Source organism: Squalius cephalus (assembly GCF_949319135.1).
Source record: "Squalius cephalus genome assembly, chromosome: 18".
NCBI classification, from domain to species: Eukaryota; Metazoa; Chordata; class Actinopteri; order Cypriniformes; family Leuciscidae; genus Squalius; species Squalius cephalus.
Window position 1 is genome coordinate 14,155,702 of NC_137139.1, and position 21,608 is coordinate 14,177,309.

Genomic DNA, 21,608 nt, shown 5'->3' on the forward strand with positions numbered 1-21,608 from the left:
TCAGTGCTGCATTTGACACTGTCGATTACAACGTACTTCTTGGCAGGCTGGAAAACTGTGTCAGGCTTTCTGGGATAGTCCTAAAATGGTTCAGGTCATACTTAGAAGGGAGAGGTTATTATGTGAATATAGGTGACTATAAGTCTGAGTGGACAACCATGACATGTGGAGTCCCTCAAGGCTCAATTCTCGCACCGCTCCTGTTCAACCTGTATATGCTCCCACTGAGCCAAATAATGAGAAAGAACCAAATTGCTTACCACAGCTATGCAGACGACATCGAGATTTACTTAGCCCTATATGGAATAAAATCACTTTCAAAAATAATCGTACGTAATTCAAAACATTTGTGTGTAATTTTAATATACTCGTGCGTAATTTAAAATTATTGTATGTAATTCTGTTTTTTGTCAGAGTTGGGTTCCAAAATCTACGGCCACGACGGTTTACAGATACGCGATTTTGTGTGTTTTTTAGAGTGCAACTCTAAACGACTGTGACAGTTTACAGACACAGCGCTTGTTTTCACAATAGCTCTGTTACACACACGACATGCGAATTACGACCATGAAGTGCGGTGTGCGAAACGACTGTCAAAAATACGTCATCAAGGTCACAGGCATTACTATCCGAGGGAAGATGAATCGAGCCAACGAAGTGCGCATGCGCCCCGCCAACGGTTTAAACCACTGGCGCCGAAATGGCGGATCAGCAGCCAAGCGCTCACTCCTCGTCTCAGGTAAGCTAATTATTATTATTTTTTTAATCTGACATGTTTAAGCAGGGGTCATCAAACTTGTTCCTGGAGACTTGTTCCTTGTTCCTTCAACAAGACATTTTCGCCTGGCTTTACCCAATGTTTAGACCTGTTGTGATATTTATGCAAATTAGCACATACATAATTAGATTATGCACCGTTTGTCCATGTTAACAAACAATTTAAAAAAAACTTGTAATACATTTTTTGTTTGTCTTGATGTAAGTAATCAACTCAGTCATTTTCATGGTGATATCTAAAGGTTACAATTTTTACCCTATTCACATGAGAAAAAGAATGAATAGGCGTATGAATAGGATATATTTGGGTCTTTTTCGAAACTTTCCCCTAATAGGATTCTTCTGGGTTTTTTTTTTCCTTACTCGGGACATATTGATGATACAAAATCAGTTGAGTTTGCTTCTGTTGCAATTTGTTCAAGGTTGACCCCCATTTTGGCTTAAAATGACTGGACTACAATAAAAGAGAGAATTTTGTCTAAGCAATATTAATGTCAGTGTAATTTGACTTACAGGGACCGCTGATGACGCACCTACTAGAACGCCTCCGGTCACGAATAAGTGCAGTTTTAGATGGTCATCAGCTGGACTTGGACTATTTTCAGTATGTTATCAATCAAGAAGTGTTTATTTTGTCATCAGCCTCCACTATCTTTGATGTGCCAAATGATATTTTGGAGACCCTCATGGATTTGCAACAAAAAATTCATGCAGCTCTTTCCCAAGAGGTGGCCCCAGTTCTTACAAGGGAATGTGGTGGTGGACGAGGTCGACCTAAGTTTATTGTTTCCGAGGAAATGCTGTCCCGTCTTATAGAGATGTCTTTACCAGTTTCTTGTATTGCGAACATTTTAGGAGTAAGCCAGTCAACAATCTTCCGCCGAATGCGTGACTTGGGTTTATCTGTAAAAACTACATATAGCACCATGTCTGACAATGAATTGGATAATGCCATTTTGGCCATCAAAAGAAGACTACCAAATGCTGGATATAGGATGATAAAAGGCTGCCTGCAAGCAGACGGACACAGAGTTCAATGGAACCGCATAAAAGAATCCATGCACAGAGTGGATGCCCCTGGAATTCTGGAAAGGATGACCCAGCTGGGGTGTATTGTCAGGAGGTCATATTTTGTTCAAAGTCCACTGTCCTTAATCCATATTGACACGAACCACAAGCTCATAAGGTATGGTCTTATATTTTACCTCCGAAAGTGTAATGTTATGCAATATTACGTTTAACATGGTTTTACTTTAAAGGTACAACATCATCATATTTGGTGGGATAGATGGGTTCTCACGAAAGGTAAACACATTTATTTCCAACCCAGTGGAATCTATCTATCAGTCATAATATTACTTATCTATCTATAATCTGACCATCTATCTGTGTTTGAATGTATTGAATGATTTAATGTATTACATTTATTTGTTTTTTGGTATAGATCATGTACCTGGAACCAGCAACAAACAACCGTTCAAGCACTGCCTTATCATTCTTTCTCCAGTCTGTGCAAAAACATGGTTGGCCTTCAAGGTAGGAGAAAATTGTTTTTCTGTTCCTCACTTCCTTGCGTTTAGTTAAACCCTCATCCCTCAGGTCATTTTGACCCAAAACTGATTTTCCAAACAATATAAAAATTGTGTGTTGATCGTACCGGTCTAAGATTTCTTTACTTTTGTCATACTTGCACCAGGAATACACACACACACACACACACACACAACTGAGTGGATTTGAGGAGTTTAAATGGGTGCAATAAAAAAGTAACAAAAGGGTCCCTCGTGGGTCATTTTGACCCACATAGGAATGAATGGAATTTACGAGAAAACAACTTTTTTTTTTTTTCTTTTTTTTTGATATACAAAATCTGAGACAAAGATTTATACCCAAATGAAGGGCTGAGACTACAGAATATCCCCAATGCAGAAAACACGCACGATACACACACTCCAATAGAACATATTATAATGTTTCATGTTTCTGCTGGGATATGACTGTCATTTTTCCTTTTTTTTTTGACTTAACAGTTACATTTGAGAGACTGAGTTTATATCATAGTTATATTTTTTCAAATATATTTATATTTATGAAATTGTATGAATGTACACACACATGTTTAGGTTCTAATTCATATTTTTCTTAAAAAAATAAGAAAAATAGGTATAAAAGGTATAAAGAGGAATAAAAGGTAAATATAATAAAAATCACCCAAAAATAATAGAAAAACCTACATAAATATTTAGAAATAAATTATAAAAATGGAATCTAAGATTTCTGGCCCTCGGGTCATTTTGACCCAGGAAGGACACTTCTGTTATAGGTTCGGGAGGGACGGATGAGTAAACATGTTTATTTGTATTTTCTTAACATTATGGCAGTCAAGCAGATTTAACCTCTCCCTTCACCCCTCCATTTCAGGGTCCGGGGTGATGAAGGTGTGGAAAATGTGGCCATTGCAGAAACCATGTTTCGTGTGAAAGGGACTGGAAGAGGAAGCTTCATTGCTGGGAAAAGCGTACATAATCAGAGGTAATAAACAAGTTAGGATGTCACACTATCGTGTAATTTATCATTTTTAATCGATACATTTTGTATTCTCTAGAATTGAACGCCTGTGGCGAGACGTCTGGGTCAGCGTAACACAGCTGTATTACGAAATACTTCACAGCCTTGAGGAAGATGGCTTGTTGGACTTGTCAGATTCCCTTCATGTGTTTTGTGCACATTACGTCTTCCTCCCACGTCTGAAGCGTGACCTCCACAGTTTTTCTGAAGGCTGGGACAATCATCCATTACGGTCTGAAAATGGGCTCACCCCTAACCAGATGTGGATAATGGGACACATGCACAACTCATCTGGAGACAATGAAGAGAGTTTTCAGGTTTGTTTTTTTAATTGATTTTCTATGCCTTCAAGTTATACAGGGCGTGCAGAATTATTAGGCACGTTGAGTTTCTGATCATATTTTATTCCCAGGCACATTTTGCCAATTCCAAACCATATTAATCTTAACTACTATTCATTTTGTATTTAATCATTTATAAGTGATATATAATTGTTCATGAAGGCTGGAAATGAAAAATGCCTTTAATTCAGGTGTGCAGAATTATTAGGCAAGTTTTCTTTTACAGATAAAACAAGCCAAAAAAGAGATTTAACTCTTTAAAGATATTAAATCCCCATGAGAAGGATACAATACTAATGCAATACTAGAGATTGCAGTTAAGGCATGACCATTGGACAGTGAAATGCTCATAAGGTCAGCAGGGTCAGACAAAAACAGGTGGAGAAGAAAATACACATGTTAACTGCAAAAGAATTAAGAATTAAGGTGAAGAATTAAGTGTGAAACCATCAGGAACCCTTTAGTCTCCAGCGCCACCATTTTCCAGAACTGCAGCCTACCTGGAGTCTCCAGAAGAGCAAGGTGTCAGGATCTCAGAGACTTAGGTTAGGTAAAGAATCCTAAAAATGACCCCCTCTTAATAAGAATCACAAGCTGAAGTGTTGTGAAATACATGAAGACTGTTTTTTTATAGGCTTTATAGACAGACAGATTGAGTGTCATGATTCTGCACTCGTGTCCGTGATTTTCTTTAGTCTTGAGGCAGAATCATGACAGACCCGTGTTTTGTGTGCAAGCACATGGCCTTTTGTTTGTGCCATGTGCTTGTGTTGTCTCGTTCTCTTGCCCCGCCCCCTTGTTATCTCATCTTGTAATTATTAGATTGTTGCTTTCACCTGTGTTCCTGATTAGTTTGATCCCCATTTAATCCCCTTGTGTTTGCTGTCCTGTGTCGGTACATTGTCTATCCTTGTCTGATACCCCCGTGAGTTACCTGAAGAAAGTCTTGTCTAGTTAGAAGTTTTTGATCCTGTCTTTATTGTCTAAGTTTATCGTCTGAGTGTTAGTCTAGTGTTTTCTGTCTTTGTAGTTCATCCTGCCTTGTTTCACCCCCTCGTGGGTTTTGTTTTCCCCTTTTTTGCCTATAATAAATCGTGTTTAGTGTACTTTGTCTGCGCCTGGGTTCTCCTTCCTCATCATCATAACAGAATGTACCGACCATCATTGAACCCAGCAGACAGTGTGTCTCTTCTCAAGTGGCAGTCGGAGCTCCGGGAACAATGGTGGTTGTCCTCTCCACCTTCTGCCAAGCTTCCTGTGATCCCAGAGGGTCGCGTCCTGGCCGTTATTGCCCTTGGTGATAAGGCTAGTTCCACTTCTTCTCCTGAGGCCTCTTCTGTTCCCATTGTTCTCCGTGGTAAACGAGGGAGACGAGTTTCCTGGGATTCCCCGTCTGAGTCTTCCTCGACCGAGTCAGCGCTGCCCGAGAACGCCATCCCTGCTCCTGTTACGATTCCAGCTGAACATCTCCAACTGGTCGCTAGCCCAGCTACAGATTCGGCTTCGCGTTCAAGGAGAAAGAAGAGGAGAAAGGGAGCCTCTCGCTCTTCATCTCTAGCTGTCCCAAGCGCTGTTCCAGAGCCCGCTCCTGCAAGCGCTGTTCCAGAGCCCGCTCCTGCAAGCGCTGTTCCAGAGCCCGCTCCTGCAAGCGCTGCTCCAGAGCCCGCTCCTGCAAGCGCTGTTCCAGAGCCCGCTCCTGCAAGCGCTGTTCCAGAGCCCGCTCCTGCAAGCGCTGTTCCAGAGCCCGCTCCTGCAAGCGCTGTTCCAGAGCCCGCCACTGCAAGCGCTGTTCCCGAGCCCGCAGTCGTGTGTGCTGTAGAGAGAGCAGCGGCCGATTCAGCTGCTGAAGCTGTCTTGCGGTCGGTTTCTGCTTCTCAGAAGATGCCTGTCCTCGTTGTTGCCGATGCATTGTCTCAATACTTAAAACGTCTTGTCCAAATCCTTGAAGTCCCCGCCATGTCTTGTCCTGAGTCTGTGAGCGCCGTACCCCAGTCTGCTGCAGCCAGTGTTGATCTGAGGCCAGCCACTCAGAGCGCTGTTCCTAAGTCAGCCACCGCTTGCACTGTTCCTGCTAATGTGTCCAGTCCTGTCCCAGCAGATGTGTCCAGTCCTGTCCCAGCAGATGTGTCCAGTCCTGTCCCAGCAGATGTGTCCAGTCCTGTCCCAGCAGATGTGTCCAGTCCTGTCCCAGCAGATGTGTCCAGTCCTGTCCCAGCAGATGTGTCCAGTCCTGTCCCAGCAGATGTGTCCAGTCCTGTCCCAGCAGATGTGTCCAGTCCTGTCCCAGCAGATGTGTCCAGTCCTGTCCCAGCAGTGTGTCCAGTCCTGTCCCAGCAGATGTGTCCAGTCCTGTCCCAGCTGACAGGAGGATGTCTGTGTCCAGTCCTGTCCCAGCTGACAGGAGGATGTCTGTGTCCAGTCCTGTCCCAACTAATGTGTCCAGCCCTGTCCCAACTGACTGGAGGATGTCTGTGTCCAGCCCTGTCCCAACTAATTTGTCCAGCCCCGTACCAGCTGTCACCCGACCTCTGTTTGTTTCCCCGGACACCCCTGTCACCACTTCACCCCGGTCTGTTTCTCCTAAGACTGCTCCTCGTGTGTCCCCACCCAAACCTGCCCGGACCCGTTGCCCGCAGCCCACACCCTCATCCCGAAGACCCAAGACCCCTGACCCGCCTGTTCACCCTGGACTGCCCCCCAAGGACTTTGTGTTTCCCCCCAGTCCTCCCATCCACCCTGGACATTCCCCCATGAACTCTGTGTTGTCTCCACCTCCTCTGCCTTGTCTGTTGTTTTTGATTTTTCACCCCAACCCTGCAATTGTTTATTCATGTTTGCCGTTGTTAGTATTTGTCATGTTTTGTTGGTTCGTGTCTATGTCTCAGTCCGTCTTGTCCCGCGTTTGATGTTCCCTTGAGGAGCGTCTGGAAGCCGCTCCTTGAGGGAGGGGTTCTGTCATGATTCTGCACTCGTGTCCGTGATTTTCTTTAGTCTTGAGGCAGAATCATGACAGACCCGTGTTTTGTGTGCAAGCACATGGCCTTTTGTTTGTGCCATGTGCTTGTGTTGTCTCGTTCTCTTGCCCCGCCCCCTTGTTATCTCATCTTGTAATTATTAGATTGTTGCTTTCACCTGTGTTCCTGATTAGTTTGATCCCCATTTAATCCCCTTGTGTTTGCTGTCCTGTGTCGGTACATTGTCTATCCTTGTCTGATACCCCCGTGAGTTACCTGAAGAAAGTCTTGTCTAGTTAGAAGTTTTTGATCCTGTCTTTATTATCTAAGTTTATCGTCTGAGTGTTAGTCTAGTGTTTTCTGTCTTTGTAGTTCATCCTGCCTTGTTTCACCCCCTCGTGGGTTTTGTTTTCCCCTTTTTTGCCTATAATAAATCGTGTTTAGTGTACTTTGTCTGCGCCTGGGTTCTCCTTCCTCATCATCATAACATTGAGAGTGACTCTTGAAGGACCAGCACCACATCCTCTTCTACCACTGTTTGAAGAATTCATCTTCCAGAATCTGACAGTAAAATGGACTTCAGGGTAGGAGATGGACTAAATATTAACTCCAAAAACTTACTGTCAGATTCTGGAAGATGAATTCTCGCAAAAAAAACGGCGGTGGTCCTCCTTGTGCTAGACTGACAGCCATAATTTCTCCTGCACTTCTAATACCATACCACAGTGGATAAAAAAAAACCTTGAATCAACCAAAAAGGTTTATTGAAACATGTTGAAAAATGTTAACTGATCAAATCTTGCATACCTGAAGTAGTTACGATCCAAGCTGTTGAGACAATAGACTGGATTTTTCCCTTTTTTATCTACACCAGCGATAAAAAGTCTTGTTTCAATCTCTGCAATCATTTCTAGACAACAAATACAACCGGTTTAAAATCTGAACTGACTTTAAAATATAAAACATACATTTTATAATAAACTAAATTAATTATACCTGTTAAGAACTCCTTGCTAAGAGCACCAGAGTCAACCCCAGCTTCTCCAAAAAAGGTAACCTTTAGTCTGTCTTTTGGTGACGATTTCTTTTGGCGCTGCCACTGCTGCATTCCTCGGTTGTAGATGTCATTCCGAGAAATGCAGATGGAAAAGGTGTTGGTTTGATCAACTTTACTGCCGATCCAATTCAGAATCTCCCCAGAACTTTGTAATAGAAATAAACAGAAACGAAACATGAAATGTACCAGCAAAGCAAAACAAACACTTTCTTAATATACCATTTTTACCTTTGAAGTGTATTTATTGGGTCACTGAATTTATCATCATATTCTGCAGTTCTGCACACAAACAAAAACAAAAATTAAATGCTTTAATATTTCAAATTGCTGGATAGGAAACATTTAAATGATTAATATTAGATAAGTGACACTAAACTATTTAGTAATTTACCGTAATCCACAGTTGGCTGCATGTATCTCTATAATATCACTGTCAAAGGTTTTCTTGCACAGTGGACACTCAGCAGTATGATGTGACATTAAAATACTGAGTTAAATTACACACAAACAATCGTTTAGGAACCATGCATAAACCATAAACTGAAAATTCATATATTTTTTAACACATAAATATCCTTTTCACCTTCTCTGTCCAGACTTCATTTATATTTGAAGCACAGCTTTCAATATCTGGTGACTTTTCCAATTCCTGAAAACGTAAAAATCACATTAAAATTGTGTTTTCAGAGCTTATTAAATCAAAAAAAAAAAGATCAGTATAATTTTTTTTTTTTTTTTTTTTTTAAAACACGCCTCTTTCCAAGTGTCAATAGAAGTTGAATTATCTTCTTGTGGGGAGTCTGGGGACTTCTCCATCGACTGGAAATAAAACAAAAACTCATCAACCTTGTTTTTAGAGCTCACTGATGACTAAAATAAACACCTAGACTTACATCATCACTTGAGATACACAGATCCACATGTTCCATCTTACAGTGTTTTATGTGTACTGGAAGGCACTGAAGGGGAACCATTTTGCTGCAGAGTGCACACTGAGCTTTGGGCATTTTTTCAAATTCCCTGGCATCAGGTGGTAATGGAGTTGTGTCAATTTGCTCTTGCAGAGGAACTACATACATTGTGCTCTTTCCATTGCTGCTCATGGTTTTTAATTGCTGTCCATTATACCCATCAGGGTCAGGAGGGATGACAGTCAATTTCCGTTGACCACCTCCACCTATGATTCAAAGTATTTAACAGAATATAGAAATAAATAGACAATACACCAAAAATATTTAACAGATAAAATCCATCTGATATCTATAAACGCGTATGATTTCAATTCACATAAGTATTAAGAGGTTAGGAAACATTTTTCAAAACGATTCTACATACCTGAGCACTTGTGCAGCAACCATCCTCCGCAGATTTTTGCCAGTTTTGGATATGCATTAACAAGCACCTCTGATAGCTTAATTATCAAAGGCAGAGTAAAACAAAGTTAGGAAATTCACCCAACACAAAAAAACCAAGAAAAAAATACATTATTGATCTTACCTCTGAATGAGTCATGTTTTCGGTTATAGTTAATGATCTTCTCCCAAGTCCTGCAAGTGTAAGTTGTAATTCTGTCTCTCCTTTGGGCGTTTTCTCATATTGTTGGTCAAGGAGAAAAAAAACCATCAAAAAGCTTTTCTGTGGCCGTTTATATGGTCCAAAACGTTTTTTACCCCTCACTTCCTTTCTGAAGAATCCAGGAAATGACCTAAAAAGGACTTCATTTTTATTTTGAGCCAGTTTAGAACATAGAGAACACTCACATGTACACTAATATATGTGATGTAATGTTAATGTGTGATGAAACTTATATACAGTATGTAATAAATATATATATATACTGTACAAACTGTATATTCCAGCAGTACAGACATATACACATTTTATTAAAACAACAATTACATTGAATCTCACACCTAGCCATTTCCTGCTGAACTGACTGCACATTTGACTTGGACCTTCTTTCTTCTGCTGACTGTACACTGATATTGGACTGGTTCCCCACTTTCGGTTGTCCAACACTTAAGGTGTTGGTCAACATCGACACCAGATTCTGGGCTGTATTCAAGATGTCACCTAATGGAACCTGATGAGCAATGAAATATGACTTCAATACTTAAACAGTGAACACTTATATTACATGACCTGTGTATTAACGTACAGTGCACGTAACACGGCTGTTAGAAAGTCAACACTTAAAATTGCTCATTCTTTTATGTAGCCCTATCTCATCGCGCTACAGGCTGCAGTGATGACCTCCTAAACAACTGTCGTCTTTAAGCACCTAACGTTACATGTACTCTGAGAGCTTATTTTACCTACTAAAGTTATAGTATCTGTTATTAGTTATAACTAACGTTAACCCTTAAACACAGGGCTCGTCAAGTTCGGTCCTGGACGGCCGGTGTCTTTCAGAGTTTAACCTCATGACCTCCAGGAACAAGTTTGATGACCCCTGCTTAAACATGTCAGATTAAAAAAATAATAATAATTAGCTTACCTGAGACGAGGAGTGAGCGCTTGGCTGCTGATCCGCCATTTCGGCGCCAGTGGTTTAAACCGTTGGCGGGGCGCATGCGCACTTCGTTGGCTCGATTCATCTTCCCTCGGATAGTAATGCCTGTGACCTTGATGACGTATTTTTGACAGTCGTTTCGCACACCGCACTTCATGGTCGTAATTCGCATGTCGTGTGTGTAACAGAGCTATTGTGAAAACAAGCGCTGTGTCTGTAAACTGTCACAGTCATTTAGAGTTGCACTCTAAAAAACACACAAAATCGCGTATCTGTAAACCGTCGTGGCCGTAGATTTTGGAACCCAACTCTGACAAAAAACAGAATTACATACAATAATTTTAAATTACGCACGAGTATATTAAAATTACACACAAATGTTTTGAATTACGTACGATTATTTTTGAAAGTGATTTTATTCCATAGCCCTATAGCCTAAAGACTACAGCCCCATTGACTCCCTGTGCAAATGCATTGATGAAATTAACAGTTGGATGTGCCAAAACTTTCTTCAGTTAAACAAAGAAAAAACTGAAGTCATTGTGTTTGGAATTAAAATATGAATGTCCTCTTTTTTGACCTAAAAAATGCATCTGGCCGTGATTTCTAGATCGCCCAAAATGTCCGGGATTTGACTTTTGCTTTTTACAGTCGCTGTTTCTGCATTGCTTTAGGTCCCGCCTTCTCTCACGCCACCACTGGTTGGTCGGTAATGTACACGCAAACATTGGTCAAACTGCATCTCAATCATTAGTCATTACCCTCAGCACCACGGCAACAGCCAAGAGACAGAGCAGTGATTGCTTGTCAACAGTGGCACATGGCTCCTGAACAGCATAAAAAAAAGCCCAAATGTGAATTCTCAGATGATTTACAGAGAAAATTCCTGTGTTTTCGTTTCGGTCGGGATCTGTGTAAAGCAAAATGACCTGCAGAGACCTGCAAAGCAAAGTCAAATAAAGGTGCTAGAGACCTAGAAGCCAACATAAGGAAAGTATACAAGAACATAAGGGGGACTGAAATGATATTATACTGAAATAGTGTAGTAGATTATTTATTTTATTTTAATAAATGCCCATGAGAAGAAACAGTGTCATGTAAAAGGTGTGAAAAGCTAAACAATTTTATTTATTTGTTTGTTATTATTCTATTGTTGCAGGCCAAAAGTTGAATGGAAAGGAAGAATTGCTTTATGTATTAAAGTACAATAAGCTAGTTGCAAGGTTGTGAATGCATTTGTCAAGTATTTGTTAAAGTTCAATCAATCATCAATCACATCTCCAAGGTTCCTGGCTGATCTTGATGGAGTTGTGGATGACGAACCCAGCTGAATGGAGAAGTTGTGCCGAAGTGTTGGATTTGCCGGGACCACAAGCAGCTCTTGTCTTTGCAAGGTTTAGTTGAAGGTGGTGGTCCTTCATCCAGCCAGGAATGTCTGTCAGGCAGGCAGAGATATGAGCAGCTACCGTCAGATCCTCTGGTTGAAATGAGAGGTAGAGTTGTGTGTCATCAGCGTAGCAGTGATAGGAAAAGCCATGTTTCTTAATGACAGATCCTAGTGATGACATGTAGATGAAGAGGTCCAAGCACTGAGCCCTAAAGCACTCCAGTTGCTAGATGTTGCAACGTAGACACCTCACCCCTCCACGACACCCTAAAACCTACCTGAGGTATGACTTGAACCATTGCAGAGCGTAGGTTTCGCCAAAAGGTGACATGTGGAGGAGTGTGTGCTGGTTCTGAGGCAGGTTGAGGCTAAGAGTGAGGAGGAAGTGATCTGAGGTGTGCAGTGGAGTGACCAGTGTATGGTCAATGGAGCAGTATTACGTATAAATAAGGTCCAATTGGTTACCTGATTTGTGTAGCCGCAGTAGATACTCGTTTGAGGTCAAATGAGGCAAGCAGAGTGTGGAAATCAGCAGCCTGAGGCTTTTCTAGGTGGATGTTGAAGTCTCCAAGAACTACGAGAGGAGTACCATCCTCAGGGAAGGATGAAAGTAGCACATCAAACTCCTCCAAGAAACTGCCAAACTGACCTGGGGGATGATAAACAACTACAAAATTGATTTTAATAGGACTGGTGATAGTAATTGAATGTGAGTTGTCTGAATTAGATGTTGTCACACAGAGGTGGTAAAGGATAACATTTACAATCGTTTGAGATGAGCAGAACAGTACCTCCACCCCTTCCGGTCAGGCAAGGGGTGTGTGAGAAAGTGAAGTTAGTGGAGAGGGCAGCAGGTGTGGCAGTATCCTCTGGTCTGATCCAGGTCTCAGTTAGGACCAGTAGGCTGAGACCTAAATGAGTAGAAATAGATGTCATGAAATCAGCTTTGTTTACAGCAGACTGGCAATTCCAGAGACCAATAGGAAAAGAGAATAAAGTACTAGAAGACACCGGAAAGGTACACAGGTTGTTAGGATTGCACTGCCTCCTACGTGTGACATTTGATTTATGTGTGTTAGTAATAGTAGGGATTTGAAATCACATAGTGAAAGAAAGGTCACAAACAGAGAGATGAAAAAAAGGTGTGTAGAAGAGAAAGCAAATACTAGATTTTATACTCGCCAGCTGGCCACAACTCACTACTGAAACTATTTACCAACCAACATGACAGGAATGCTTAGCTCCGGAATTAAATTATACACCACAGATTATGGTAGGATAGACACCACCCATCTCCTACACAAAGATACAGAACACACTCTCACTACTAGCCTGGATGCCAGCCGAACTTAACCCCACCCACAACATTTTTTGGTTGGGAAGTTCGGTCTGGACTTGATCCGTTGTGGAGCTATTATGCCCGAACAAAAGCTGTTCGGACCAATCAAATTGTCAGGGCGGGCTTTATACGATGATGGACAGATGATCAACAGTAATGTAATCATCCACGTCACCAAAGAGCGCTTGGGTTGACTTTGTTTACAACAAAGATGACTGCCGTTGGAGAATTGAGATTACACTTACAAATAAGTCAGATAGAATAAATGCATATTTGGCGTGCTGTCCGAGGAGAGGCTCCGGCCTCGGTATTCGGCCCGAACCCAAAGTACTCCACCCGTATTCCTGGCTGTGGAAGAACACGCCAAGAGTGAGTGGAGGGATGCTGAAAACTGTCAAGGAATGTTAGGTGAGTTGACAGAGTGAATATATATATATGCTTCCTCTCATGCTGATAGGGTAGACATGGAAAATTGTTTGATGACAAGTTGATTGGATTGATTATTTGAACTTGCTCCTCCCGAACTTTGTTTATAAAACATCATGTGTAGATTCCGCCATCGCGTCTGTTATAGAAGATATCGACCTCGATCAAGGCATTTGTCGATCGGAAAATTAATGAAGAACATATGTCACTTACTTGGTTGCTCTGATTGGCTGTAGGTCTATCCAATTGAGTGCAGAGGCATTTTCTTTCATGGTTCGGTTGAAACGCCCCATAATCACAGCCCAATGGAGCAGTATCAGACTCATATTCTGACTAGAATCTGAGTATGACGACGTCAGGCTACCTCACTACTACAACCTCACATCTCTACCTGACATAGATCATAGGACTATCCAGACCAAAAGCATTCATAATTTCTTTTCAATTGTGTCAAACAATTTTACAGCGTTACAGTCTTGTCAACTTCATGTAAACATTGTAATGTGCATTGGACATGTGCTTGGCTATAATCACACATCAATTGATTTAATTTCTAATCATTCAAATTCCACATTCAAATGCAATGAAATTGGTCTCTTTTTATAAAACTAGGAGGACTCACAAAATATGACTAATGACAATACAAATTTAGAGTTAGATCTGGAATGCAGGTATTTCAACCACACAATTCCCAGTCAGACCTGCATTATCGAGTGGGACATAGCCTGTACATCAAATGCACAGAGGATGATTGCAAACGCTAAACTAGGGATTTTAAATCTCTGTTTCTGTAAATATTATTCTCTAATTGACCTGATTGAAACTTTATGTTTGCATTAATGATTTGCTATTAAAACAACTAATATAGACAATTTTATAATTGTGATTATGAAATTGTGTATTTCTATGTTTAATTATGTATTATATTTTAATTATGCATACCGCTGGAAAATATACTAGTTATTGACATTTTTATTGTAATTTTGTTACCTTTCCTTTAATTCATCCAGACAAAGTCTAAATTCCACTACCATATCGCAATGGAAGTGAAGACTATGGTGATCAAATGAGCTCACTAAATATATAACTCTGAAAAGGAGCCGCTCGCACTTTTGACATGAGTTCATCATGTGTTATTTTATGTTCTTTTGTTTATCTAACAACTCCCTTCTCATCTTACAATAACACCAAATTCATCAGTGTGCAATTATTGCATCATCATTCAGAAGTTGTCCAGGTGTTTCATACACAATGGAGCGTCATCAGTGAAATGATTCCTTAACCTGTGGAGATCTGACCTGCCCGGCAAACCAAACCTTCTGCTTAGAGGTGACGAGGACTTCTCAGAGGGTCAGTTAAGCCTACTGAGGAGGACACAGACCAACACAACAGACTTAGTGCAACAAGTCATTCTACAGACTGAATGCCACCACAACCAAGTGCAGGTAGAAGCAAACCCGATCAACAGGATCGGAGACATCCTGTCCAGATGCTACCCCATCCACTCTTAAAGCCACATCTAAAGGAGTCACAGAGGTGCATTTTGCAGTGCTTTCATCTTAAGGCTCAACCTGTCTAAATGCTGTTGTTTCAGGTGACTATGGACTCCTGAAATCATCGACTCATGAAATGTCAAAAATGAAATGTCCAAAACAAAACATGAAATGTCCAAAAGTGGCCCATCAGAATTTGCCCCAAAGGGCCAGTGGAGGCCTGTAAAACTTGGTTTTGCTGCTAAGGCAAAAGTTGAGATAAAACCCCCTGCAACAAAACAATAAAACTTACTATGTGATCTGGAGAGAAGATCTCACAGAAAGAGCATAGGACACACCGCCTTGCCTAAACTTCTCTCCTTGCTTATCTATGCATCCCTTTCTCTACCGACTCTCTCTCCTTTCTCCCTTATTCAAGTCACTGAAAGTTCACTAAGAATGCCTGCATACCACATATGATGTATCTTGTGAATCTATTGTGTTTTCCCTTTCATGTTTGGTATCATTTTACATAGGGGTGTGCCTGTGCCACTGAGCTTCAAAAAAGACGAAAAATCACCAAGCAAAAATAAAACTAGCCCAGTGATGTATATTCAGGCTTTACGAAGACTTGGTACCACTTTCTGTGAGGAATCGATAAAAATGTACGATGTACTACTAGTCATATACATCCGGTTTAATTGTCCCGGTAGAGTTTATGAAATAAGTTGTAATGATGTCCAGTTCGTGAATGAATCATTTGAGTCGGTCCATTTCAATGATTAGGAGAAACCCGTTAACAAAACCAGTCTGAATGATTCATTCATGAATAGAATTTATTTGGTTCTCAAGTTCAAATCACCGATTCAATGATCCTGTCGCTGTTTTAGATCATTTCCAAGTTTCTTTCTGGAGCTGCTGGTGTATTAAACTTATTATTCACTAAGTGAATAATTAATAATACTAATAATAATTTTGAGCTTTTGAATCAAATCTACAAGATGCAGCTCCAGATTTTCAGTGAAGTGTGCATTGCCTTGCACATATTTTGCACTTGCCTGCGAGCGTTGCAAGTGGAGAGAGAGCCTTCAGTAAGCTTAACCAGGTAATGAACTATACCTTAGATCAACATGAGACAGCTTGATTTCAAAGATCTGATCAAAGATTTTGCTGTAAGAAAAACACGACACTTAGCACTTGTGGAATATGAAATTGCAAGTTGACAGTGTATTTTATTAGACAGCTTAGACATCCAGACAGAGTTTAAATAGTGTCTGTGTATGAGATGGTACAATGGTGTTGTATGCGGTACCAATAATCGGTATCAGATGATTAAATCTATTATTTTTGCTATCGGCCAACAGCTGATTATTTAAAAACAGCCGATGATCAGTGCCGATTATATCCTGTCAATCAAAAGGGTGCGGAAAAACGTGTCAGACTGCAGCATATTGTGTGTGAAGAAAATCTGAAGAAAATTAAAGGGATAGTTCACCCCAAAATGAAAATTAGCCCACGATTTACTTCCCCTGAAGCCATAGGTGTATATGACAATATATATATATATTTTTATCATGGATGGATACACTTTTTTGGGCTTAAAATTTTCTCCAGCCATTTACTCTTATTATAAAGCTTGGAAGAGCCAGGACATTTTTTAATATAACTCCGATTGTATTCATCTGAAAGAAGAATGTCATGTACAACTAAGATGACTTGAGGGTGAGTAAATCATGGGCTAATTTTCACTTTTGGGTAAACTAACCCTTTAAGGGCAAGTTAACATGACAATAGCCCTTTAGCCGGGGTTGCCAGATCTACGGTTCGTCTGCTGACCTACGTAAATTCATGTCCGATTTTAGCTTAATTGATGTATATCGCTGTCTTTATCCCACGACGAGGCAGTACACTTTTTACTTGTCTAGACAGAAAAGTTACTCTAGACTTGATTATATTATTTTATCTAATGCCTCATATTCAGAAATTCACAGTATTGTAATAAAACCATGTCCTTTATCCGATCACAGTGTTGATTTTTCGTGTGTCTGCGCCAATTAAGGCTTCTATTCTAAACCTATTACTTTAATGGTGCTAAGCCAAGCCATTTCTTAGTTCTCAGGTTGAAGAGCAGGGAAAAATATTCAAATATTGTGGCAGTTCAAACTCCCAACAAAAGGTATTAATAGAGAATTAGATCACGATTGGCAGCAGATAATGTCTGCCATTTATTGCATATCATCCCATGTGCCACACTATCTTTAGATGTCGAAAAGGCCTTTGATAGGCTGGAGTGGCTATATCTTTGGAAAGTACTGGAACGTTTTGGCTTTAGGGAGTTACTTTATTAATATGATCAAAGTTTTATATGCTAATCTTTCTGCAGTGGTCATGACAGGTGGCATTAGCTCATCACAGTTTTCCATCTCACATGGCATTCGTCAGGGATGCCTTCTCTCTCAATTGTTGTATTGCATCGGGTATCTTTGATTAATTGGACCAAATCTGCATTAATGCATTTAAACAATTCATCATCTCAGGTTATTCTGCCGATGATTTTGATGCACTATGTACCATAATAATATTGCACAATTTGATTTCCCCTGTCTTTTTTTTTTTACTGTTCAACTTTGGGTAATAGGCAGCACTTATCACTGTCACTTTTTACCCAGCTGTTCAATCACAGTGGAGTAGGGGCAGGACAAACACTACACTGACCAATCATCGTACTTGTACAACAAGGACTGAACAACAATGGAGAAGTTAATTTTACTGGTCACTGCATTTTTATTCAGTAATATTCTTCAAAATGAGATACTAGTAACACATTACTGTCATGGATATTCTGACTGTATCATAGCAACTAAAGTATCTTTGATTTGCAAAGCGCTTTCAAGCGCCACCAGTTGGCCGTTTTTAGAAGAGCCCCAGGCATTTTTTAGCTGGCTTCAGCACTACAGCTTGTCTGAGCAGAGGAGTGGCAGGACTCAACTCTAACAGCTCCCCCTGTTGGACAAACAGCATAATGCGCAAACAAACTGACTGAAAACAGCAGAAAACTACAGTGTTAAATGATCAAATGACAAATCATCACAAAGCAGATAAAAAGTATTCATGGTCTTTGTTTCACCTCAGGGTTGTCTGTGATATCCACATAGACTTTACTACAGAACACAGAAACAATGGGGAACTAAGAATATACTTCAACATAAAAGTCCTACAAAACACAAGACAATACAGGGATCGTGACAAATACACACAGCAATATGAGAGAAAAAGAGGCCTCGCTTGCCTAGAGATTGGGCATCAATGCAGGGAGTGTCACAAGGTCGCTGGCCAAGCTGTGGCCCAGACTGGTGACGATCAGGGAAACTAGACCACTCACATTGGAGAGAGGGGCCGATGTGAGTGTTAAAAGTAAGCCTCTCAACAGTGAAGACGATCCAATGGTCATCCATAGCCGCCATTGTCAGGTTAAGTCAAGTGGAAGTATCATCTTTTTCCAGAACTTTGCGATGCTGGAAAAAAGCTGACACTGAAACCGATGTGTTGGTGAATAATATAGTCACTTGGCAAGGCGTGTTAGACACTTGGGTAACACTTTAGAATACTGTTCCTTCATTAATGAATAACTACACAGGAACAAATGAGTAATGCATTAGTAACACTCTAGTAACTACTATTAACTAACAAGAAACTCTGAGTAACGAATTAGTAAGTAATAGCTCTCAGTCGGATGTGGTAGTTCACTATTAGCTAATCAATAACTACTATTTTTCATACCTCACTGAAGACTATAAGGTTAATAAATATTTATAATGCACAATGTTTAATATAAGGTAATGGTAGCCCATTAGTAATGAATCAAGTGTTACTACATCATTCTAAAGGAACTACTAATAATTTGGATCAGTATTCTAAAGTGAAAAACTTGATAACAACCTAATATTGACTGAAGTCACTGCAAGCTTTTAAGGCTTTTGTAAGGTTTTGGATAGTAATGAATCAAGTGTTACTACATCTTTCTAAAGGAACTACTAATTATTTGGATCAGTATTCTAAAGTGAAGATCATGGGAACACACTAGTAATGACTCAAGTGTTAATAAATCCATTGGAAGGAATTGCTATTGAAAATCTTACAAAAATCTCAAAAGCTTACAATGACTTCAGTCAATATTAGGTAGTTATCATGTTTTTCACTTTAGAATACTGATCCAAATAATTAGTAGTTCCTTTAGAATGATGTAGTAATACTTGAGTCATTACTAGTGGGTTACCATTACCTTTTATTATAAATTATGCATTATTCATGTTAATTATGAACCTGTAGATAGTAGTTCTCTGGGAGGTATGAAAAAAATAGTAGTTATTGATTAGCTAATAGTGAACTACTACATTCATCTGAGCGCTATTTCTTACTAATTTGTTAATCAGAGTTTCTTGTTAATAGTAGTTACTAGAATGTTAATAATTCGTTACTCGTTTGTTCCTGTGTAATTATTCATTAATGAAGGAACAGTATTCTAAAGTGTTACCGACACTGGTTCTATGGCATGTACTATTAATGAGGAAACTGAGCGCAAGTTGTTGGATGCATGCGGGATCCTTGAGCCTGTTCAGCCCCATATTGATGTCTTGCTTGTCTGTTGTGGTGGTGATCGGGACAAGCCCAAGTGCTTCCACCAGCAAAAGATGTATGTTTACGGACATTCGGTTATTGTGCCTACTTTGGTCATACTAGAAAAAAAAAAAGAAAAAAAAAGTCAATTGTTGGCACTAACATGATCAAGTGCGTTCTCAGTCAACTTAAGCAGTCCCAAAGTTATTGACGTGTCATGAATCAGCCAAATTCTACAGGAGAACCAGAGATTCAGCAGGTCTTGAGGATGCTGTCTGTTCATAACAGATGGGAAGGTGGTAGTATCCCAACCATTGTCTGTATTGTTAAGCTCACTCAAGCTGTCACACTTTTGCCTCAGCAAGAGCACCTTGTGTGGGGCAGACTCCCGGCAAGTTCCATTATTTCTGTGGGTGGTACTATGTTAGTTGAGCCGTCTAAGGCACAAACTCATCAGAAAGGTGTTCTTGTCGGGCACATTGTTTATAGCCACATTACCTGGTGACAGATTGGTGCCGGTTAAGGTGATCAATCCATTCAGCTAAAATAGTAATGCTAAAATAGTCGATGTATCTCCTGTTTTGGCAGTCGAGGACCTGGATGTGTAACCTGGATGATGTGACGGATGAGCCATTCAGTAAATATTATGGGGATGATTAGGCGGTCATGATGGACAGAGGCCAATGGGCAAATTTGGCCAGGATGCCGGGGTTACACCCCTACTCTTTCGAAGGACAGTATTTTTTATGACCACAGAGAGTCAGGACCTCGGTTTAACTTCTCATCCGAAGGACGGTGCTTTTTGACAGTATTGTGTCCCCATCAATATACTGGGGCGTTAGGTTCCACACAGACCACAGGGTGAGCACCCCCTGCTGGCCTCACTGACACCTCTTCCAGCAGCAACCTAGTTTTCCCAGGAGGTCTCCCATCCAGGCACTAACAAGGCTCAACCCTGCTTAGCTTCAGTGGGCAACCAGTCTTGGGCTACAGTCTTGGGCTACTTTTCAGGAAGTTGAGTACTGGTGACTGGAAGGAGGAGCACAGTAGGGCCTTCCACCCGTTAGTGGTCCATGCTTTAAGTCGTCAACCCTTTGTCCAAAACTGGATCAGTCAGAGGTTGCTGAATGAGACTTATGGTGCATTTCTTGATGAAGTGGAGCAGTTTGAGAAAGACAGAGTAGCAGGATGCATTTAGGCTCAGTGCTCGTATCCAGAGCACTGAAGTGGTCACAGCTGCTTCAGACACTGACTTTTGCTTACAACTGTACCGCGCACGAGTCCACTAACATCTCCCGTGGTGCTATTTCGAGAACAGCGGAGACCATCAAAATCATGGGGCCGCTGTCCCTAGCCAGCTCAGAGGTCACCGCACAGCCAGCACAAAGCCCCTGCCGGTTTCCTCAGCAATGCTGGTGTCAGCACAAGAGGGTGGTATCCACAGGATTTTGCACACTTCAACTAACCCCTCTTGAGCAACACACACTTCTTGAGTGATTTCTCAATATTCTTAATTACTTTCACCACGCCTCTTGGATGATTTCTCAATACTCTTAATTACTTGCAATACACGCCTCTTGGTTGATTTCTCAATACTGTTAATTACTTCCCAGCTAACAAAAATATGTTCTTAGAATGTACTAACATCTAACATTCCCATTAGGTTATGAAAACGTTATTTCTGAATGTTTTTTTGAACATTGAAAACGTCCAGTTTTTTAAATGTATTAAGAACGTTTTTTTCTTGGTTAATGTGAACGTTAAAGGAACATTTTATTCAATCAATCTGTTTTTTTAATGTATTAAGAATTTTTGTTCTTGGTTTATGTGAACCAAGGGATATAATTAATTATACTGTAGTTTGTACATCTGGTACAATAGATCTGCTTCAATGGGGGGCAGATCATTCAGTGTTGTTGCGCCCAAAATGTGGAACTCTCTCCCCCGATCACTCTGTTCTGTTGACACTATCTCTGAATTCAAATCCATGCTCAAAACTCACCTATTTTCTGAATGTTATAATTCTTAATTATTATTATTTTTTTTTTTATTATTTTTTTTTTTTTTTATTTTTTTTTTTTTTTTTCAAAGTTATATCTGTCTGTATTATGCTGATTGCCTCCCCATCTACCCATTTTTCACTTACTGTACTTGCACT

At 40.4% G+C, this 21,608-nt stretch overlaps 4 protein-coding genes and 1 long non-coding RNA gene across 6 annotated transcripts in view; 3 read left to right on the forward strand and 2 right to left on the reverse strand.

Moving 5' to 3' along the window:
• Positions 1-21,608, forward strand: part of LOC307145649 (uncharacterized protein) — a 296,817-nt gene that overhangs the window by 173,547 nt on the left and 101,662 nt on the right. The window lies entirely within an intron of this gene.
• LOC307145830 (uncharacterized protein) lies at positions 560-4,387 on the forward strand (the record flags this gene model as incomplete). The annotated part of the gene is made up of 7 exons (XM_079849424.1): positions 560-739; positions 1,293-1,411; positions 1,871-1,963; positions 2,222-2,313; positions 3,199-3,309; positions 3,383-3,662; positions 4,382-4,387. Exons 4-7 carry the CDS (start codon positions 2,225-2,227, stop codon positions 4,385-4,387), a joined length of 486 nt encoding a protein of 161 aa, XP_079705550.1. The 5' UTR covers positions 560-739; positions 1,293-1,411; positions 1,871-1,963; positions 2,222-2,224.
• Positions 4,773-7,224, forward strand: LOC307145654 (uncharacterized protein). The gene is made up of 2 exons (XM_079849020.1): positions 4,773-5,999; positions 6,055-7,224. Exons 1-2 carry the CDS (start codon positions 4,836-4,838, stop codon positions 6,082-6,084), a joined length of 1,194 nt encoding a protein of 397 aa, XP_079705146.1. The 5' UTR covers positions 4,773-4,835; the 3' UTR covers positions 6,085-7,224.
• On the reverse strand, positions 7,244-8,159 carry LOC307145831 (uncharacterized protein; the record flags this gene model as incomplete). The annotated part of the gene is made up of 5 exons (XM_079849425.1): positions 8,089-8,159; positions 7,926-7,976; positions 7,637-7,842; positions 7,448-7,550; positions 7,244-7,349 (listed from the first exon to the last, which is right to left on the reverse strand). Exons 3-5 carry the CDS (start codon positions 7,746-7,748, stop codon positions 7,244-7,246), a joined length of 321 nt encoding a protein of 106 aa, XP_079705551.1. The 5' UTR covers positions 7,749-7,842; positions 7,926-7,976; positions 8,089-8,159.
• Positions 8,448-10,381, reverse strand: LOC307146321. Of its 2 annotated transcripts, none has more exons than XR_013819081.1 (5): positions 10,195-10,381; positions 9,195-9,402; positions 9,033-9,108; positions 8,591-8,874; positions 8,448-8,516 (listed from the first exon to the last, which is right to left on the reverse strand). It is a non-coding gene; the product is annotated as an uncharacterized lncRNA (long non-coding RNA). The 2 variants fall into 2 exon arrangements; XR_013819082.1 differs by lacking the exon at positions 10,195-10,381 and adding an exon at positions 9,611-9,747.